This window comes from Melozone crissalis, unplaced genomic scaffold, assembly GCF_028551555.1.
Source record: "Melozone crissalis strain CALT ecotype California unplaced genomic scaffold, PUWL_Pcris_2 ptg000039l_1, whole genome shotgun sequence".
In the NCBI taxonomy this organism is placed as follows: Eukaryota; Metazoa; Chordata; class Aves; order Passeriformes; family Passerellidae; genus Melozone; species Melozone crissalis.
In genome coordinates, this window is record NW_026535817.1 from 7,876,105 (window position 1) to 7,898,232 (window position 22,128).

General features: G+C 49.2%; 1 protein-coding gene across 1 annotated transcript; it reads left to right on the forward strand.

Moving 5' to 3' along the window:
- The first annotated feature begins 1,419 nt into the window (after nt 1–1,419).
- On the forward strand, nt 1,420–21,629 carry NDNF (neuron derived neurotrophic factor). Its single transcript, XM_054283834.1, has 4 exons — nt 1,420–1,451; nt 17,498–17,695; nt 18,632–18,756; nt 19,628–21,629. The coding sequence occupies exons 2-4, from the start codon at nt 17,499–17,501 to the stop codon at nt 21,016–21,018; spliced, it is 1,713 nt and encodes a 570-aa protein (XP_054139809.1). The 5' UTR covers nt 1,420–1,451; nt 17,498; the 3' UTR covers nt 21,019–21,629.
- Nucleotides 21,630–22,128: the final 499 nt, after the last annotated feature.

The following is a 22,128-nucleotide window of genomic DNA, read 5'->3' on the forward strand; positions in this document are numbered from 1 at the left end:
TCTTAGTCCTGGGTTTTGTTCAGTGAACTTACATTTCTGAGCACACCCTTGGGCAGAATGCTGGCTGGCTGGATCCTGCTGTTCTGTGAGTTGACAGAGTGGGAGGTAAGTGGCACTAACTAATGGCAATTAGCAGAGGTCTGGACAGCTGCGTGTCCCTGAAGGCATGAGCTCTTCTGGGGGTTGTGTCTTCACGGAGTGGAGCTGTTTGTCACCCTCCACGTCGCCCTACAGAATATGACAATTTGCATCCCTCTACAGAGACACTGCTGTCAGATTTGCTCAGCTGTCTTGCAAAGGAAAAAAAGAAAAAAAAAAGAGAGGGTTTACTTAATTTTTACTCCCCAAATCTGTTGAAATAATAGGGCAGCAATGATTAGCTGCTGGGAATTACCCATCAGTTGCTATCAGTAATAACTTGTTTAATGCTTATGTGTAGCACTTGGCGTTTTTATGACTGATGTGCCAGAAAGGAAACAAAAAGAGATGGATTTGTTTTTAAATGGCAAAGGATCGTTTTTGTCTTTTCATTGCAGCTCTCAGGTAATAGTAAGAAAATTGTCCCTCGGCCGCCAAACCTGAAAGCTGCCTCTGACCAAAACGTGATGAGGGACGAGGTGAGAGGCTGAACGTGTAGCTTCGAGACCCGTTTGCTCAGTTGCAGGAGGGTTTAGTAAATCCGGTATCTCACGCATCCTTGACGGTCTCTCCCGCCTCCATCGCTGCTGGGATGTTCCGCAGCGTTCCCGCAACCCCGACCGATTCAAGCAGCGCCCGCGTGAAAGAGGAGCGGGAGCGCCGCGTCCTCCGGGCCCCCGCATTCCCCCGTCCCGGCTTCGCTTTCGGGCAGGATCCAGCCCTCCAAGATGGATGTAGAGTAGGCTCTGGCAGCGCGGCCGAGCGCGGCACAAAGCCGGGCGGCGCTGCCCCTGCGCGGGGCGGGCGGGCCGTGCCGGGCTCCCCCGGTGCCGCGGGCTCCCCCCGGGCCCGCCCCTGCGGTGGCGGAGCGGTGGCGGGGCGGGGCGGCCGCGCCCCGGGGCACCCCTGCCCGCCCCGGCGGCAGCAGCAGCGAGACGCGCCGGGCGCCGCCGCTCCGCGCCCCCTCCGCCAAACTTTTGCCGGCGCTCGGCCGCCCCGCGGCTCCTCCCGGGAGGCGAAGCCGGAGCCGTGCGCCCCGGGCAGCGGCGGGTGCCCGCGGGGCTCCCGGCTTCTTTCCCCAGCTTTTTATTGTTTTTCCTCTTTTTTTTTTTTTTTTTTTTTTTTTTCCCCTTCCCCGCGGGGAGGGGTGGGGAAGGGAAGGGGCTATAAAGCGCAAAGGGACGTGCGTGACACAGTCCCCGCTGCAGCCCGTCTGCACCGGAGCGGGGGGCTAGGTCAACAGGCGCCCCCCTAAAAATCAACCCAAGCCTCCCCCGCCGCGGGAGGGACGGGACGGGACCGGACGCCGCAAGGTAAGGCACCGGCAGCGGGGCGGGGAGCGGGGCCGCCGGCAAAGCCCGCTCCGCTTGCCCCGGGGCGGGCGGGGGGCACGGTGCCCCGGCCCGGCTGCGGGAGCCTCGGCCGGAGCGGGGCCGCGGCCACCCCGGCGCCGTCCCTGCGGCCGCGGCTGTGGCGCTGAGCCCGCGTCCCGGCACCGCTGCGCCGCGGCTTTTGCGGGATGCTGCCGGGAGAAAGCCCGGCGCCCTCCCGGATGCCTCCCTCGCCTTCGAGGTTTGTTTTTTCCTCCCCGGTTTTGCCCTCTTGCAGCCCACGGCGGCCCTGTGCCCCGCAGCCCGTGCGGCTGCCGCGGAGCCGGTGTGTGCCAGGCGGGCAGCGGCTCCGGCTCCGGCTCCGCCAGCATCATTCGTGCTTCTCGGGGTAGAAAAAGTGGCTACCGAAAGAAAGCAGACAGAAAACTCTACGGTAGGATCCAAGTGCTGAGGTTTGCTACGTGCAGCCTTGGTTCTGTTTTTATTTCAACAGCGCAGAGACAATGGCTACAAAGCGCTGTTTAATCACTTGCAGATATAACTTTTATGTATTTAAACCTTAGCGCTGGGTTTTGAAAAGCTGTGATTCTCTGAGCGTGTTTGTTCTGGATGAATTTAACACTTGAGCGGTAGCAATGCCCTGGTTCCCCGGACGGCTTAGCGTGTTGCCGGGGATGACCGTGATCCTGTCTGTGCCATGCCGCCCGGGGCTGCTCTGGAAATCATCCCGGTCGACACCGACGTGGGCTAGGCAGCCTCTGGAAGGCTGGTTTCAGACAGCGGGTCCTGAAGCTTGCAGCTTCCCTTGGATTTCCTCTCCCCACCAAAAGAGCTGGTTAGCATCTAGTTACAATGCTAATTAGAACAATTAAACAGTATCGCTGTTCTTGTGGCTAGACTGAGCTGCAGGAGGCGAGCTCAGATGGGAGGCAAGGTCCCTGCCGTAAATTCCCGGATCTCCGTGTCCTAGCTGGCTGTTTGTGAGCAGCCTTAGATAGCAGGAGACATTCAGTGGCACGAGTGTGGCACCATCTCCACTGGAGCATCCCTCAGTCAGGCTGCTCTGGCAGCCCACCCAGCGCTGAGGCTGGGCTCCCACCCATTTCACGCCTGGTTGAGACAGTGGAGTTGTGTCTGTAAAAGTGGAAGGGGCGAGAGCGATGTGAGGGTGAATTCCTCCCTGGGCGGCTGGCAGCGAGTGATTTATGGCACCGGTGACCCTGGCCAGGCACTGCAGGCTTGGCCATAGCCTGGTTTCCATAAAAACAGCCCTTGGGTGCTGGACACCATCAGCACCCTTGGCTGTGCCGTGAGGGAGGAGGGGGAAAAACTTTGTGTTTCTGCTCAGCCTACTTGGAAAATTGCTGAATCTGAACTATTTTAGCAATGGTACTTTGGATTGCTTCTTGTCAGGAATGCCTGATCCTCCTGGCCGTGCTCTCCTGCCTCACAGCGAAACACGTACCTGCAGGACAGCTGCCCGGGTCAGCTTTCTAGTGCCACTGCAACTCTCTCAAGTGCTCAGAGCAATGTCTAGAATTTAAAACTTGCTGATATTTGAAGCAGAAGAGGACTTGTTAAAACACTGGGTGATTTTTACCTTCTAGCTTGACCATTAAGAAAGTGGTGAGATAGGCAGTAGTGCATCACGTGTGGGTGTATCCAGGGTTCTGTGGCTGTTTGACCCTGTTGTGAGCACAGTGATGTTTGTTCCTTGTGAGCTTTTCTGTGTCAGCACATAACAAGCCCTTCTTAATTTTCTGAGAGCTTTATAATATGTCTGCAAAATTCCTTGTCACGTTTCCGTGATGAGGACTGTGGGTGCATCCCACTCTCCTTGTCTCTGTGTGGCTCTGGACAGAAATCATGTTGATTTCTGTGCTGTGGAGGGTGGGCACTACAGCACATCATTGCAGCCCTGCCATTGAAGTGACAAAATATGCATGTGCCACTCCTGAGTGGGGACATGCTGGGCTCTGCCAGCAGCTCCCTGGTGCCACCACACCTGGCAGGCGGTGGCACACGTGTGTGACATACTGCTGGCGTCATGGGCCTGCAGGTCACCTCATGTCCCAGCTGCCCTGGAGAAGGTCAGGATTTGGTGGTGAGATGAGAGGGAATTTGAGCACTGTGTGGGATGCTGATCCCACCGAGATGACTCTGGGCCCCTTTCCTTAATTGTGAGGAGTTTGTCAGCGAGGCGAGGCAGAGCTGTGTAGGATCGCCGCGCGCGCCTGCGTTGTTGTGGGTGAGCCCTTCGGAAACGCGGAGGAAAAGCTCTGAGGTTTCCCCAATGTTTATAAATACAATCTGGTGCAAACTGTCAAGCAAGCTGTTCAAAATCACGTCACGCCTGCGCTGCCTTCCCCGCTCGGCTGCAATGCCTTCGCTGCAGAGCCGGTGCTCGTGTGTCCTTCGGCGCTCCCGGCACGCAGCTCCGGCCCATCTGCGGGGCTTTCCCAGCATCCCTGTCCTCCTCCTGTGAGCCAGGCTGGGATGCAGGCTCCATGCCATGGCTCTGAGTGCAGCTCATTGGAGCCTGAGCATCCTTCAGTGCTCTGAGAGCCCAGGCTGCCTCAAAGCAACCCCGCTCACGGAGCAGAACTGCGTGCAGGGGCAGCAAGGGCGTCCTCAAGTCTCCTTTGTCCCTCTTAGAAGGTTTGACTACCTTAGGTGTCTCCTAAAAATGAAGGGATAAACCCTTTCCTGAAAGCTCCATCCATGCAGTGGCCTTCTGCTCCATGCCATGCCCTCAGCAGGGTTGGATGGAGGCTGTTTGCTGGATGTTTCACTCTGAAGTGTGCCAGGGTCTTCTGCCTTAATATATATAAAAAGATGAGATGTTTATTAAACTCAGATCCTGGTTTTTCTTCTACGATTTATGTCTCGAGAGGCTGGCGATAAACAGTTTATTAAAAAGAAAGCCTGATTTATTTCTGCAAATGGTTACATTTCAAGCTGGTACCAAATGGTTTTGTAGGAGACCACCTTTTATGCTTCCCATGGCAGTTGAAAGGATTGCTAGAAAAACAATCCAGAATCTCAGTAGGTTTGGATAAAGGCAAGCCAGGACTGTACGTCAGGGTATGTGGTGCTTTTAAGCAGCGAGGCGGTGGATTTTACCACGGAACATCTGGGCACTGGCTTCAGTTACAGCACAGATTTTAGCGGGGTAACAAGTCCTGCTTGGCTTCGCGTTCATTTTGAAGTCACTAAACTTTATATGAATAATAAAACTGTAAGCCCATTACTTCACTGTTTGCAAGGGGCTGTTTCAGTCCCCCTTCGGGGTCTCGCATCTATCTGGGGCTGGTTTTGTTTTGCTGCGCTAAGTGGGTATTTATCTTCTCAGTGCCTGGCTGGCTTTGGCTGGAGGCAGCTTTGCTAATTTGTAGCGATGGCCACTGCGGGCAGGGCGGGCGGGTTTCCATTCGCCCCCGCCGAACGCGCACGTTTTCTGCATTAGGGGCAGCTCCGAGAGCTCCGCGTTTCTCCTTCGCGTTCCTCCTTCCCGGCGCCCTAAGGGGTGAGGTTGATAACCCGGAGGGCGATAGAGCTGCTCGGGGCCGCCAGCCCGGCCACTCGTGAGAGGTAAAGCAAAGCGGGAGGGTTTGCTTTCTTTCGGTTTTTTTTTTTTTTTTTTTTTTTTTTTCTGTTTGGTTATAAAATGCAGAGAAGAGCGGACTGGACTGAAGGAGGGAAGGGTGTTTGCAAAAAACAGGTTTGCAAACTCTTACAGATTGGTGCACATGCTGCTGGGAATGCCCCAGCGTCGGGGAGGATAACCCCAGCTGGTTTATAGGATCCAGGAATGCGTGTTTGGAATGTAAGTTCCCTGTGAGAGAGTACAGACGGGCTATGAGACCGATGGTTACCTGATCATGGAGCACCTGGTGTGACACTGAGCGCTGGTGAGTTCTGCGTTTTGTGTCACTTACTGTATGGGCAGTAAACTAGATGGAATCAGAATTACACCCAAGGAAGGAGAATATCCCAGGTAAGACCATTGAGAAGGGACTTAAGTACTGCTTGAGCTCTGCTAACACATGAGTAGAGCAGTGAGTGAGTGAGCGTTGCTTTGGGGAAAAGGCACAGTGCAGAAACTGTTCTGTTTCACATCACAAGATGTACTTCTGTGGCAAAAATCCTCATCAGATCAAACAGGGATAGTTTCTGCCTGAGAAGACAACTCAAATAAGCTTGTGGATAGATGGAAGGAGCTTTGAAGGCTGAGGAGATGTTGTTTGAAAACTTTAACAAGATGTCATTAGAGAGGAAGTATTTGCCCTTAGATTGGGAAACGGGTCAGGATAATAAATCATAACTCCAGGAGAGTGTGCTTAAAGCTGGAAATACATTCAGATGTGAGAGAAAGAGAAAAAATATTAGAAAGAAGTTTCTTCTCTCAGAATTCATTTTCTCATTTGCTGCATGCAAGGACATCCACTGCACAGGAGAAGGATAAATGTTAACACAGAGCTGCAACAGGAACCAGCTGAAAATCTCATGACTGCATGGATGGCTTTGATTGCTCCACAGGGAGCACGTCAGTCATGTGGGACACGTCAGAAACAGGCAGTGTGTCATGTCACCTCATGTGTGAGGTAGCTGATAGTCGAGCTTCCCCAAGAACCTTCTGGGGGGCATTTTACAGGATGGGTTTTGAATGTCACTGGAGTAATCAGCAGCAGGAGCGGCCTGAGAAGCCACCCCCACTGCAGGACAGCTTCACTGAGCACAAACATGCCTGAGCTACCAGAGGGGAGCAGCAGATCCTGCACAGAGCATCTCGCCCTGGGCTCTGCCCTCACACCCAGGCAGGTACTGTCAGCTTTTCTCACCGATTTCTCAGGGCTGTTCAGGTTTGGCCTGAAGTGGGACTGCTCTGGCTTCAGGGTAATTAAACTCAGGGGTTAGAGAGATGTTTGTTGCTTGTGTGACAGCTGAGATAGGAAGCAGTGGGTACTTGCTGCTAGCACCTGGAAAACTGAGCAGCAAGAGGCAATAATTTATCTCTCCTGCCTCATTCCCTGCTCCACGGGTCCGGATATGAGTGCCCCTCCAGTGTGACCCTCGCGCGCTCCCAAGGTGACACAGCACCGAGGCCGACACCTCCCCTGTGATTTACAGGGGAAAAGCATTGTTTGCCTAATTGAGTCTATTTTTTTCCCCCCTGTATTACTTGAGGAAACACAACTTTGTTGAAACTTTATTAGGGGGTGAGAAAAATGATGCTTTTCATCTTTCTCACCTTTAACTTGCTCAGTACCAAGACAGAGCAGCCCCAGACGAGCTGAGGCATGGTGGGATCGTGGGTTCCTCACACACATTTGCAAGGATGGTTGGACAGGGAAGGTGTTTGTACAAAGCAGCCAGAATATTGTGAAGAAGTGAGTGCTCCCTCTCTTTCTCTCTGTCTCTCTCTACTTTGTTTAGGTGCAGCAGATTTACTGCTAATTTGTTTTTAGTCAAACAGTCTAAATGTGTCCCAGCATTCTGAAATCCAGAAACCTGATGGAAATTTAGCAGTTTACAGATTGGGATTGTGATGGTGTAGGAAAGCCAAGTGTCTTGGAGCTGCCAGCTGGTCTCTGAATGCGAAGGAAAACATCAATGTGCAGCATTAACAGTTTCTAGTCCCTGTTCCTTCCCTTCCTTTGGCTACTAAATCTGTGTTTAATTCCCTGGGGGTTTTCTCTCCTGGGTAAGAATTACTTACTTGAGTATGATTTGTACGACTAATAGGATCTTACCCTTATTTGGGGAAGACCCTAGGGGCTCTTTCAAACTGATTTTTCAGTAATGAGAAATAATGAATAAAAGTCTAATGGTCCTAGGGGGTATTAAAGTTACGATTTTGCAGGGAAGATTTAATACCAGTCGATTAAAACTTTTATAATCCTGTTAGAGTACAATAGTCAGAAAAAAAAAAAGAGAGAAAATAAGTAGGTTTTAAGACCCTCTCACATCATGTGAACAAGTCTAAATTTAATGTTTGAATTAAGCAGGTATTTTAAAGCAAGAGTCTAAGACATCTCTTGCAAGTGTGTGATAGCAGGGTGGCAGACTCAGGGAAAGAAATCTGCTATGTTAATTTATGGAGCACATTCTAATTCCCTCTCATCTAACAAAAAGCAGTTGCAAGGTGTTTATGAGAAAATCCAGGCAATTAGGACTTCAACTAGAAAATGCAAAATTCATAGAGCTCAGCACAGTGCGTTTCTAGCAGCCCAAACCATGCTCTGGCTCAGCCTGTTTCTCACAGGGTGCATGAGCATCCCTCTGGGCACTGTGGGGTCCCTGGGGGTCTGTTCACCCTGGGGCTGGGCACACCCCAGCTCGTGGCCCTTGGTGAAAGGTGTGGGGGCAAAGTGGGGCCCGAGGGCAGAGCTCCCCTCATGGCCAAGCCTCTGCTGAGATGCTTTGAGGGGACAAAGCACCAAGGAGCAGATAGTGTTTTATGAATTTACAGCTTTTTGGGTTTAGCAATGATCAGCAGTGATGCTGGAATGACGGTTTATCCTTTAGCAGGAGCTTTTATCTAAGAGTGCTGTAGCCATTTCCAGTCGCTGGTGGACGGACACCCCCGGAGAGCAGCGCTGGATCCCACACCAGAGCTCTCACCACGTCTTCCCGCTTTCTGAATGCAGGAACTCCTCCCTTCTTGTCCCTCCTTTCCTGCTCTGTCAGCCTGGGATGTATGGTTGCCATAAGAGGGCTGGAGGAGGTTTTGGGGCTGTTTGGATGTTCGCTCACCCATGACAGCCCGGCCTCCCCGCCCGCATGGGCTCCCTCGGCTTTTGTTGGCAGCCAGCACATAAAGGGATAACCTTTCCCCTGCCAGCCTGCACAAATAAACACTGGCCCAGCAGCAAAGTGGAGCTGAAACCAACCCTTGATTTTTCAGACCCCTTACCACAGCTCTGCAGGTGAACCTGGCAGGTTTGAACCTCTGGCGCCACAAATCCCTTTGGAGCACCCATCCCTTCTGCACTTGGGAAGGACTTGGCAGCTTGGAAATGCACAAGTCCACTGCTTAAAAAACATCAAAGTGCTGGAAGGAAGACTGAAGACTGGCAGCCCCCAAATGTGCTCCTGTCCTGCTTTGGTGTGATGGGCTGGGGGCTGGTGAGCTGTGCCTGGACTCGTGGGCTCTTCCAGCCTCTCCAGAGAGGTGAGCCTGTGTCAGCTCTGACCAAGGCAATCTCCATGGCTCTGCCTCACTGTCTCCCCATCAGTGCCCTTTGGAGTCAAATCTTTGCTCTGCCATGGCTTCTTAGCACTGGAGAGGTTGAGTGGTGCGGGGTGAGCAGCTGGGGGAAGTTTGGATTTTCTCTGGAAGCAGTGGGAAATGTCAGGCACCATGGTGGGGACAGCAGGTAGCTAGTTGAGAAATTAGGAAGCAGCTCATGCCCTCCAGTAACAACTTTGACTAATGTATTGAGCTAATTTATCTGTTGGAATCTGTGTCTTTTTTTAAGCAGGATGCTGGGGGAGTAAATACAAGATTTAGGAAGTGTGAGCATTCCTGCTCGTTCTCATAGTCCTGTCTAAAAGTGAGCATGCAAAGGAGGGATTTGCTGAGTGGCACCCAGGAGCAGTGCTGAGGCTGGATGTGCTTCATCCAGGATGAGCCATCCTGGCTCTCAGCCACTGCAGCCCCTCAGGAACCAGTGCTAAGAAATGGTGTGTGCTGCTTCCTGGGGATGGTGGGGATCCATGTGGGAGGCAATATCCGTGCTGGATCTTGGAGTCTCTTGGAGTCAGTTGCTGTGACTGAGATCTGCCAGGTCTAACACTAAGAGCTGCTGGTAGAAATATGTAAATACCAACAGCTTCAGCACTACATTTGATACTTTCCATTTTCAAACACTTGACAAATGTTTACATATTTTCAGCAGCTCTTTTTCAGCTAGGGAAAATGAGACACAGCATCTGTGAAGTTACTCTGATATGCAACAAATCATTATGGGAGAGCACCTTGAGGGTTCATTAAGGACTTGCAGGGCCTAAGGTTTCCTTTGCATACTTTTAAAGCAGAAGGTAGAAAATACTAAAACCGAATCCAGTTTTGGATAGTAAGTGCAATCAGAAAGATTTGTGTTCAGATGATAATTCAGGGATTTGAAATTTTGAGGGATCAGCTATAAATATAACATATATTACTGTGGTTACCAGTAATATGTAGTGGTCTCTATTCCCAAACAGGAGAAGTGGAAATGGCCTCAAGCTGTGCCAGAGGAGGTTTGGATTGGATATTAGAAAAAACAGGGCCAAACTCTGAATTGAGTAGGAAAACTCATCATTCCTTTCAGGTCAGCAGCACTGCAGGACACTGTTCTGGTGGCAGCACAGGGATGCAGTCTCTTCCCCAGGCATTGCAGACAAGCACCATGCATTGTTATTGCTGCTGTTTTGCTCTGCTCTTCCAGCTTTCTGGAAAGCTGCTGCCCTTTCTCTGTGCCATGGCAGGTGAGAAACCCTTGGTGGCAATAAGGGTGGTGTGGTGACATGGCAAAGGAGAATTCCTGAGTCACTGTTGTGGGAATACTGTGTGTGTAGAGGTAGGGAAGTGAGTGGGAATAGCAATGCCTGTGGGCTGGCTGTGGTTTGTAATCCTGTGTATGTGTGTGATGGTGTTCCTGACACAGAGGGAAACTGCATGTCTGGTGGAAGCTGTGGGAATCAGCCCCTCTGCACTTGACAGCTTTTCCAAGCAATATTCCCTTTATAAATCACCAACCAAAAACTAGAAAGGGAGAAGTGCATAAGGAATTCCAGTGTGCTCATGGCACAGCTTTCCACAGAATGTGAGTGCTCAGGTTCTGACTGGAGCTGCTGGAGCTCAGCTTCCTCTGCTCTTGCTCAGGGAGTCACGCTGGTGACCTGCCTGTCCCTGCCTGTCCCACAGCTCCCTGCCCTGTGCCAGCCCCTCGTGTTCTCCCCTTTAGCAAACACCTTGTTCAGGAGCAGCTGCTGTGCCAGCAGTATTCCCCAGGAATAGCTCAAGCAACCTTAGCTCCTTTGGTAGTTAATGAAGTTAATGGCTCTGGGTTTGTGTTGTAGCACCTTCCCAAGCCTTCCTGCCCCGGCAGTTTGAGGATGCAGATCCTGGTTCTGTTCCTGCTCTGTATCATGCCCTGACATTTCATGCCGTCCCTGGAGGATTCTGTCGAGGGCGCTCACTCATAATGTCATCCTGAAGTATTCCAGAGGAACAGTGGGAAACGCTGCAGCAAATACCAACAGGCTGGTGTTGGTTGTAATTTGTAATAGTTTGTGTGTTCGTCCCTGCTAATCCCCTTGCTGAAATTCATTACAGAGAGAGAGCAACCTACACCCGGAAAGCTGCGCTGAAGGCGGAATGCCTTGGCCAAGGAAAGTAGCTATTGTTTTATGATTAAAGGAAAGGATTATATTGGGATTTCCTTGAACAAGGAAAGTCTCTGCCCTACTTTTATTGCTCGTAACAAGGGGATAATAATTACTTTCCATTATAAAACACCCCCAGCGCTTGCGCTGAAAGATTTGTGGTAGAGCTGCGTGGCATTCGGGGCTGGTTATCTGAAATGGCCTGGTTGTGCAAACTGACATTTCTCTGCCTTATTTCCCCTACTGGGGCTCAACCCCTGCTGAGACTATGGAAAAATTCCTCTACTCCGAGTTGGGTCAGACTCTCCGAGTGTGACATATTTTCCTCTGCAGGAGCTGGTACCAGTCACCTATCCCATGACGCCTGCCCTCTCCAGGAGTGACATCCAGCCACCTGGAGCTTTTGTACGGGCTTGGGAGGACGAGCAGGGACCCAGCCGGTGCTGGAGTGGCCAGGGGAGGTAACATCTGTCCTGGGGGGAGGGCTGGCAGCTGGCTGCCTCCCCGTGCTCCAGCACATCCCTGCTTCCCGTGCCGCTGCCACCCCCTTGCAGGGAGAGGCGCGGAACAAGCTGAGCATTGTGGCAGGGGCCGCGCTGTTTGTTTGGGTTTGACACTCGGCGCTGAGTCCCGTGGGCAGAGGTGGCTGTGAGAGAGAGGAGCGCTGGTATGTGGTCTCTGATTGGAACAAGGAGAACTATCAGGCATTTCCTTGAGCGTCCCAAATGGCATCTCCTGGCTCAGCTGGTTTTTGAAGCGTCCAGCTGCCACCAGCTCCAGGGTGACGATTTTGATGTGATCAGGGTTGAGTCTGTTTCCACTAAAAGTGGAAAAATAAATAAGTCTCAGCTTAGAAACAAAATAGTCCATGTAAAATTTGATTTTTTTGATACCCTATCTCCCCGAGTATGTTTGCTTTTCATGCAACATGTCTAATTTGAGACAGCTCTGCGTTTTCTAAAGATGCCCCTTTGGAGTTAGCCTCTCCCCCAAGCTGCAGCTCACTGCCACTGTTGTTCATTAAGATTTGGTAGAAATGTACCCTTATTTCTTCAAACCTTCCTATTTTTAAATGGTTGTATTTTTTCCCTGTAATGCCGCAGCAATTTGCTTGGCTAAAACAATAATTTTCCCAGCAAAGGAAAATTGTGGGTTGAGTTGGAATTGCAAGAGGTGCTTGGTTAATCCACAGGTTATTGACACGGTGGAGCCTCCATGCTTCAAAGGCACCATTATAGTCCGTCCTGTCCCTGTGTACTTGGGGAGCTTTAATCCATGGATTACAGGTCCCTGAGAGCTCCTGCCCTCCCAGTTACAGCTGGTCCTGCCAATGGGAGCTGCCACGTCAAGCTGACTGTGGCACTACGCAAAAAATTGGTCTTTAAAATCCACAGAGACAGTGATACAGCCTTGCATCCCTATTGGGGCTGCATTTCTTGTCCCGAGTCCCTGGAGAGGTCTCACAGCCCTGCCTGGCCCCTGGTTTTCCCCAGGGCACCAGGCAGGACCAGACAGCAAGTTTTCAAAAGCGATGATTTAAAAAAAAAAAGGAACCACAAAAAAGCCCAAATGAAAAACATACCAAGCGTTTTCCACATCCTTTAGGGAATAGTCAGCATTAAACAACAGGCCTTCACTTTTCCCCTCTGGTCTCCCCCTAAACAAACAAACTGAGCAGCTCCCAGTAAATGCTTAAATTGTAAAGGTATTATTTTTCCTTGTTTGCACATTAAAAGTAACTAATTGCATTGCAATCCAAATTTATAAGCACTTTTAAACTCCTCTGTTGCTCAGGTGATAACTGTGTGTGCTGAGGTGCATGTATTTGTGGCATATATCTCTGGAAATGGAGTGTATAATGGAAAAGCTCACGGGCTCTTTACTTGCAGCATTCCTATAATAAGTCAAAGAAGTCACACAGTGCCCTTTTATTTCCAAAGCTGGACTTAAATCACGTCAATAAATCTGCAGACTTATTATGAGATGCAGCACGGGTAATGTAAACAGAAAAAAACCCCACCCCCAGCACACCAGAGTTTAAAAATAGGACGTAAGGAGGAAAAAAAGTTAACCACCCATACAATAAAAAGAGAAGAAATGCAACACAAAAGCACTGTGTCAGGCAGTGCCTTGAAATTATCCTCACTAAATTACAGTTGTGCTCTTCCCACTCTCTGTAATTTACGTGAGGGTTTGGTTATCCCAGACAGATTTGCTCCAGGTAAACCCAGATCTTTTTTGTTTTGGTATTGTAAGTCCTTCACAGGTTTGGGTGACAGTTGAGGAGTAAAGCAAATTATTTCCATAGATCAAGGAAGATGACTGTGAACAGGTACTGGTGTTGCATGTGGTGAATCCAGTACTTTGCTCCCTTTTTCCATGGCATGGGTGTGTTTGGTGAGTACCTGTGTGAAATAAATGCACACTGAAGCCCAAACAGATCCAACTGCTTGGATCCCCAAGAGCCAAACAAAATGGATTCTTGGCTTGCTGGGTGGGGTTTCTGTGGTGGGATGCAGGCAGGGAGCCTCTGATCCCTTACAGAGTATACCCTGCACAGCTGCATTTCAGTGCTGGGAAAAAAGGTCAGCCAGAAAATACCATAGGCTTGAGCAGGGAAATCAAAAATGGGGAGATTTCATTTGCCTTGGGTTGAGGATGTGCCCTGCTGAGCCTGTGGGAAAACCCCACGAGGTGCTGCCACAGCTCCAGTTAATTTGTCCCTCAACTCAGGACCTGAGCCAGCTGTAAATCCCATTATCCTCTCCACTTCTGGTCCTAATTGCAGTTTACCTGGAGATTTGCAGATGGAGTTTGTTACCTGGAGGTCTCAAAGGCAGGAGAGAGGTCTGTGTAGGGCTTTTGTAGGTGGGGTTTTGGCAAAGTTGGGTAAGGAGATTATTTAAAAGATAGGTATTAATTGTGATTGTCATAAAACCCACGACCTGACTTAACGATTATTTTCATGTATGTGCTTATATCTCAACTTGATAAAATGCCATTTATAAAATGGTTATTTCTTCTTTGTGAAAGAAGGAAAAAGCCCCAAGCCTCTGGCAAGGTGGTGCATTTTGAAGTGTTTAAAATCATGTATCTCCCTTTCCAATGCACAGCATGTATTTTTCATCTGTTGATCTTTTCAGGTAAATACAGCTGGGCTCTTTAAGCAAACATCCCCTGAGGTGTGGTTCTTGCTCCTGCAGTGTTTGTGTAGCCTGGGAGCTGCTCACCTGGGGACGGCCCTGCCACATTCCAGGTTCAAACCCAAGCAAACCCTGGCCACCTGCCCTGGCATCCCTCAGCCTGCTCGGGTTCCGTGTCCTGGTGCCTGGAGTGGCCCTGTCCCCTGGGAGCAGCCCTGCCTGGGGGAGATGGCACCCTCGGGATGCTCCACGCTCGCTCTGACTCCCCAGCCAGCAGCACTTTTCCCTCTGCGTTTGAGGCTCAGTCCAGACAGAGTTTGGGGAAGAAGTGAAAGGTAAAGACGGGCCATTAGAGGGCACTTTTGCAATCCTGGAGAAGGAAAACGGTGCTTATTATTTCACTTAGGACTGTTTGTTTTGGCACTCTCTTAAATTCAGTGATAAACAGCAGGAAAATCCCTCCAGTCAGCAGGAATATATCAATAAAATATTGACTCAGAGTTTAAAAGAAAAGAAAACAAGACAAACTTGTAGAAAACGGAATAAAAGACGTTTAAGGAGGTGGCACAGCCTGGAGAACAAAAAAAAAACACAACGTATTTCACGTATTTTGTGTGGCTTAGCAGTGCAGTGCTTAGGCCTCAGCTTGTACCTAGATTCTAAAAACGAATCCAAGGCAAGAAAATTGTTGTGGGATTTTCTGAGGACTGGGTGGCAGAGCATGAATTCATAGGCTCACATCTAGCAAGTGCATTTTCTGAGGGACTCTGTCAAAGTCACTGGTGAGCTTGCCCAGAAACAAGCATAGGATGAATAAATGGGCTTTTTGCTTTGCTCTTGATGTTTTGCATGAGTAAACTACAGAGGGTTTAGTTTGAAACCCTGCCAAATTATAATGAGTGCTCTGCAAAAACTAAAATCTGTTTATTAACTGGTGTGAAAGGGTGGTGTAACACTGACAGCACAGCTTCCAAAAACTGTGAGCCAGGTTTGGATGCCTCTTTGCTGTTGTCCTGTTTTTGGAAGTGTCGTGCATGAAAATTGGGCCCATTTTAAGCCTCTGAGGTTAGCTACCTGAAAATGAAAGCACTCAAAATTCTATTAATTTGTCAAAGAACAGAGGTTATCAAAGTTTCCTTTTTCAGTAACAGTTGACAACTTTGCAAGGTATTTCATGTGTGGGATGGGCAGGGATATAGAACTCAATTTAATGTGTCTTTTTGGAGTTATTTTTAAGCCAAAATGCTTTTATAATTAGATAAAGAAATTGCAGACAAATCTGTACCTTGTCACTGCTCTGTAGCTGTTAAGGGGGGCAGAAACACTGTTTATGAGAGTTTTTGAAGTGCATTAGCTAGTGAAATTATTTAAGAAGTGAAGCTTAGCCTATAATCAAAATGGTTTATTTTAGTAGAGGTTCCATTGCACTGGAACTGACTATGGGAATACACAGGATTGCAGTTTCAGGGAGTTCATGTGGAGGACGCTGTCTGCAGAAAGCGTCAGAGTTCCTTACCTAACCAAATAATCTGCTGTAACTGTTGTGATTAAGTTGGAAGGAATTTCATCCCTGTTGGCCAACAATAATACTCGAAAAATCAATAAACAGCGTGTTAGAGCACACGAAACTCATCGTGCTTTGTGTGAGAGGAGCTTTCTGCTGGCTTTGGTGACTCAAGCCAGCAACTATTTTGACTTATGATCTTTGCTCCAAAAGGTGAAATGTCTTTAACTTTGCTGGTGAGTATCAACACTCCAGTCTGAATTTGAGGAACTATATCCACTGTGATCAAAAGCTAACTCAGGACCTGTTTGGGATAAATTTTGACAAAGGCTGGGAAAGCTAAATCAGGATTTACCTGTAGGTAGCAATGGCATGTGTTGGGTAAAGCCCTGGACTCTTTTCCCTTCTGTAGGGCAGAGCATTGCAGTAACCTGTCATCAAACCATCCCAAAGGATAACAGAGCACACCATTTGAGAGCTAAAGTTGCATCCTGTGAGGGTGCAGGTCACTCCTGGCTCGTGGATCCTGCTGAGTTTGCCATGTGTTTTCCCTGTCCCATCACTGATTTCAATGGGAAAATAGAAAGATAAAGGAACTGACCTGGACAGCAGGAGTTGGAGAAAACAGTAGAAAGGGGGAAGGGAACGAGCTGATGTCAGGGGAGAGCAGAGGGGAGGGGTGAGTGGGGGGGAACCTACACGTTGGTGGAAGGAATGATTAAATAACAATGGCAGAGGCAGCAAAATGAGGGTGAAAATGGCCCTCCACGGCCTTGCTGGTGTCAGCAGCCCTGCTGTGCAGCTTGTGGGTGGCTGTTTTGCTGTCCTGAGGGCAGGACAGGCGGAAGGGGAGCTGGAGGCAGCAGGGAGAGGGATTTCGGAAGAGCAGTTGTAGCGTGGCTTGGACTACAGGGTGCCGCTTCTCAAGGAGCTTTATGTTTTCTACTTTTACATAAAATATTAGGGGTGGTGGGAAATATCTCAGTGACAAATTTGGTCTTTGAGGTAAAAAGAAGAGTTTGCTATAAAATAGTAATTGTTTCACAGTGCAGTACCCAGAGCAGTGCATGGCTGCACACTCAGCCAAGAGACAAGATAAGCTGTTCCTGGCAGCTCAGCTTTGACCATGTTTCTCCCCGAAATCAGTGCTAACACAGCTAAGGTAATGGCCTAAACATTTTTTTTCTTTCTTCTCCTAATTAAAATTGGTTATCATTTAATAATTTAAACTTGATACATTTGTACCAGAAATGGGCTGTTTCCCCTTCCTCCCCCCCATCCCACAGCCATTATAGATGAGATCATCTACTGTACTGAAAGGAGATTTTCAGCCTGTCCCACTGTATATGTTAGGGTAGTAATTTCTGACCTAGTTATAGACATAGTAATGAAAGGCTAAGATTATGAATTATTATGCCTAATTTGTAAAGGATTCTCTGCTTTTGTGTTTTGCAATTCCCATCAGGCTTGAGGATTAAGCCCTGCTGAATTGCATGCTAATACCAATGTGCTTTGAATATGTGTGGGTTTGTATCACATGTTTTCCTAATTCGCTATTTTTGTCAAGAACAGTTTCACTGGAAATATTTACTTTCCAGAGGATTGTTGGGAGCCCAACCAAAGTCTCCTAGGGGAAGCGAGGGCGATGTACCCTCCGTCTGCTCTGTGCTTGCTGTAGCTCCCAAGGCCAGCCTGCTCCATTTCTGCCGTGGCAAAACATCAAAGTGTTACTCAGCAAAGCACGTGGAAGGCTTTGCTCTTTGGTAGCAATTCCAGCTTGAAACCAGTGCCTGGGCTTGCTTTGGTCACTGCCCAGGACGGGCAGACCTTGGTGCCACCCAAGCGCGGTGACAGTCTGAGCTCAGTGCCTACAACGAGTTTTCCTGGTGTTTGTGTGGCGGTGGAGGTGCCTGCAAAGCACAGAGTGCAGTGAGGTTGTTGTGGGTATGCCCACGTCCCAGCACGGACGTGGTGCCCCTCCTGAGGTGAGACCCCCCTGTTTGCTGCAGGATGCTCCTGCTGCGCTGCCCGCTGCCGCTCCTGCTGCTGCTGCTGCTGCCGCTGGGCTCCAGGCCCCAGAAGCTGCCCACCAGGGATGAGGAGCTCTTCCAGATGCAGATCCGGGACAAGGCGTTCTTCCACGACTCCTCAGTCATCCCTGACGGGGCTGAGATCAGCAGCTACCTCTTCCGAGACACCCCCAAAAGGTATTTCTGCCTGGCCCAAGTGAGGAAGCTGAAATTTGAAGGCAGTAGCTCTGGTTGCTGGGTGCTTTGAGATCAAAATTGAGTGTCAACCAGAAAAATATAAATGGCAGTGTTCTGTTTGGTGAAGTAAACATGTGAACCTGCAGCCCAATCTGGCCTCCCCAGCTGAGGGTCTGTCCAATTTATTTGATTCCTCGGATAAGTCCAGAGCTCCTCCAGACTGCAGAATTTCCATGAAGTGGGACCACTAACCATGTCTGGAGGCAAGGGGAGCAGGAAGGAAATGAGAAACTACAGGCTTGACCCACCCCACTTGTCCCTCTTCATTGTTCCCTACCGTGCTTTAAAGAAGCAGCATTAGGCAGCCTGGTCTGAAATCCCCACTTGCCAAACTTCACCCTGGGGGTCAGAAAATACTGGGGAAGAACCTGAGGCTCCAGAGAATTTAGGGAATTTATGTGCCTCATACCACGTACCTCCTCCAGCCTTCTTTGGGGAGGAACATTTTACAATAGGCAATGTGTGGTGCCTGGAGGGATGTGGGAGGGCAGCTGGATGTGTGTGCACCTCTATGTGCTTGCCTGGATACAGTGTGTGTCCTGCTTGGAAGAGCATCTCCCTAAGTTCCAGGAGAGATCCTGTTCCCCTTATTAATATCTCTGTGATTATTTGTATCTAGGTAGTATGGGACTAGAAAGTAAAGCTGCTGGAGGGGAGGGCAGGAGGCCAGAAAGCCCTCTGCTCTGCCTTGACACAGAAGCGTGAGCCCCGCTCCTTAGCTCTGGCCCACCAGCCTTTCCATGCTCCCTCTGCCTGCTGGTAACACTTCTGGCTCTGTGGCCCCACCTAGACCATCCCTGGGGGTGTCCAGTCAATCCCTGCCAGCTGGCTGCCACCAGGAGTTCCTGACATGTAGGTCTGTCACCCTCCCTCTAGGTATTTCTTCGTGGTTGAAGAGGACAACACTCCCCTAGCAGTGACAGTGACACCGTGTGATGCCCCTCTGGAGTGGAAACTGAGTGTGCAGGAGCTCCCAGAGGAAGCCAGTGGGGAAGGATCAGGTAACAAACCATCAGCAACTTCCCCTGTCCCCTTTCTGCTTTTCTCCTGGATTTAAGGTTCCTCAAACACTGAGTCTCACAGCAGGCCTGTCTTTATGATCTCCTGCTGTTTCAGTCTTCCAGTGCAGGAGATTGACAACAGGCAGCAACATGGAAAGGACAAGGACTACAAAGAAGTAAAAGCTGAGGTTACACTCTCAGGGGTCTGGATGCTGCCAGAGCAAACTGTGTTTGCCCAGAGTGACTCATTTTGATGGGGGCTTTGCTGTGAGGTGTTCACACAAGCTAAAATTGGAGAGGCAGGGCTGGCATTGCAGCAGGACTGAGCCCACCCCTTGGAAGGGCTCATCTCCAGACGCTGAGCTGTGTAGCTGCTGCTCAGGAGAGAAAAGGGCTGCCAGAGCCTCTGACACATGTGCTGACCTGTCCCACACACCACGTGGTATGGCAGACACACCTCTGGTCCCCACTGTGTTTAGCAACAAAATTTTAGTGTGACTCAGACAGCCAAAGCCAAGGGTCCACATCCAGGAACAGACAGGTGAGTGAGTTTCCCCTGGGGGAATGTGCATGGCAACTCCAGGTGGGATGCCTGACACTCCAGTGGAAGGTGTTAGCTACTGTTCATGAGAGTCCATTAACGCTGGTCAGGTGGAGTTTCTTTTGTGTTTGGGTTTAACCTGAGTGCCAAACCAACTTTCCTCTCTGTTTTGACATAAGTGTTGATCAATTACATCTTCCTCAGAAGACAAAACCTTCCTTTTCCATCTCGCTTTTGTATCTTATGTAGTAAAATGTGCCTTTTAGAGTTCTGTTTTTTCACATTTGCAGAGAGTATCTGTACAAATGTTTTCTTTTGCTTGTGTTGCAGGTGACCCAGAGCCCCTTGAGCAACAGAAGCAGCAGATTACCAATGAGGAAGGCACGGAGCTCTTCTCCTACAAAGGCAATGATGTGGAGTACTTTGTGTCCTCCAGTTCCCCCTCTGGGCTGTACCAGCTGGATCTGCTGTCCACAGAGAAAGACACCCATTTTAAAGTGTATGCAACCACGACTCCGGAGTCAGACCAGCCTTATCCTGAGTTACCTTACGATCCCAGAATCGATGTCACCTCCCTGGGACGTACAACGGTGACACTGGCATGGAAGCCGAGCCCCACGGCCTCCTTACTGAGGCAGCCCATCCAGTACTGCATTGTCATCAACAAAGAGCACAACTTCAAAAGCCTCTGTGCTGTGGAAGCCAAGCTCAGCTCTGACGATGCCTTCATGATGGCTCCAAAGCCAGGTCTGGATTTCAGTCCCTTTGACTTTGCCCATTTTGGCTTCCCTGCAGACAGCAACTCTGGCAAAGAACGCGGTTTCCTAAAATTGTCCAAGTTTGGGCGGCAAACGTCCCCAAAGCCGAGAGTTGACCTGCACAGAGTGTGTATTGGGAACAAGAACATCTTCACCGTGTCTGACCTGAAGCCAGACACGCAGTACTACTTTGACATGTTTGCAGTGAACACCAACACCAACATGAGCACCGCCTACGTCGGCACCTTTGCCAGGACCAAGGAGGAGGCGAAGCAGAAAACAGTCGAGCTGAAGGACGGCAAAGTTACAGATGTGTTCATCAAAAGAAAGGGAGCCAAATTTCTACATTTTGCCCCTGTTTCATCTCACCAAAAAGTCACCTTTTCCGTTCATTCCTGCCTGGATGCTGTTCAGATCCAGGTTAGGAGGGATGGAAAACTCCTCTTGTCTCAAAGTGTGGAGGGCGTGCGGCAGTTCCAGCTCCGGGGGAAAGCAAAAGCCAAGTACCTGATCAGGCTGAAGGGCAGCAAGAAAGGCGCTTCCATGCTGAAGATCCTGGCTACAAGCAGGCCTAACAAGCAGGCCTTCCCTTCCCTTCCCGAAGACACGCGCATCAAAGCCTTTGACAAGCTCCGCACGTGCTCCTCCGTCACCGTGGCGTGGCTGGGCACGCAGGAGAGGAACAAATTCTGCATCTACAAGAGGGAGGTGGATGACAATTACAACGAAGAGCAGAAGAAGAGAGAGCAGAACCAGTGCTTGGGCCCAGACGCGAGGAAGAAGTCGGAGAAGGTTCTGTGTAAATACTTCCACAGCCAGAACATCCAGAAGGCAGTGACCACAGAGACAATCAGAGGCCTGCAGCCTGGCAAGTCCTACCTGCTGGATGTTTATGTCATAGGGCATGGTGGGCACTCGGTGAAATACCAGAGCAAACTGGTGAAAACCAGGAAGTTCTGTTAGTGCCCCTGGGCGGAGGAACACGGGGAACTCCGGACTGAGCGTTATCCTGCTTCCGAGTGTACGGATTGACCACTCGCACAGCTGACAAGTTGTGACCTGTATTTGTACTGTGTAGAAAAGATATCAGCTTGTATATTTATGTTTACATAAGTCATTGTCTGGAGGAACTGAGGCTGTCTGGTAGCGCCTGGCAGCAGTGTTACCGTGTGTCCAGTGACCCACATGTGATGCTCAGTAGATGTCCAAGGTAGGAGAAAACCTCGGAGGAACTGGCACGCCTTTACTTCCATATTGCATGAACTGCTTCTAAATTATTTTATACTTTAAGAGGCTGAGATACATAATTTTTTCACCTTGTTACTCACACACACAACTCACAGATATATGCCCTTTCTCTCAGTGTAGATGGTAGGGTTTCTGTAAATTATTTTATAGAGTCTTGTTTTAAATGTTTATGTTTCTATGATTGTAAACTATTAAAATCTCCCCCAATAAAATACAGATTTAAACTAAGTATTAACTGGGCTGCATATGAAGCAGTTTCATTGCTAATGTAAATTCTTACCTAGCTGATTTTCATGTTTAAATACTGTATGTATTTCATGTACAAAGTTGCCATAACGTTATATTCCTGTACATAAAATTAAAAAATATTAGATTATATATTACTGACTTTTTGTTGACTGCTCCAAAGAAAGTGGGTATTTTTTTTTTTTTTGACATTCTGTGTGCACAGACAGGTGTGGGGACGGATGAGACATGCTGAAACTTGCACTGAATTTAGTTTTCCTGTTTCATCATGGCTTGCAGTCTGAGTTAGAGGCCATGCAGACCTTTTGTACAGTCATTTGTTATTTTTTTGCCTAGATTGTCGTTGGAAGTACTTGCTTTCTGGATGCTGCTGGGTTTGACCACAGTAAGCTGAAAAGATGGTATTTTTCCCATTGACAAGAATGGTAGTGCTACCAAAACCCCAGATACTTTCATTTAATTTGCAGTTATTTCCATGGTGTAGATTTCTTTAAGGTATTATATTTCTAGATATCATATTTTCTAAATTGTCTTTGTTTTTCCATGTCATCTCCATTGACTCAAAAGCCTGCAGAGAGC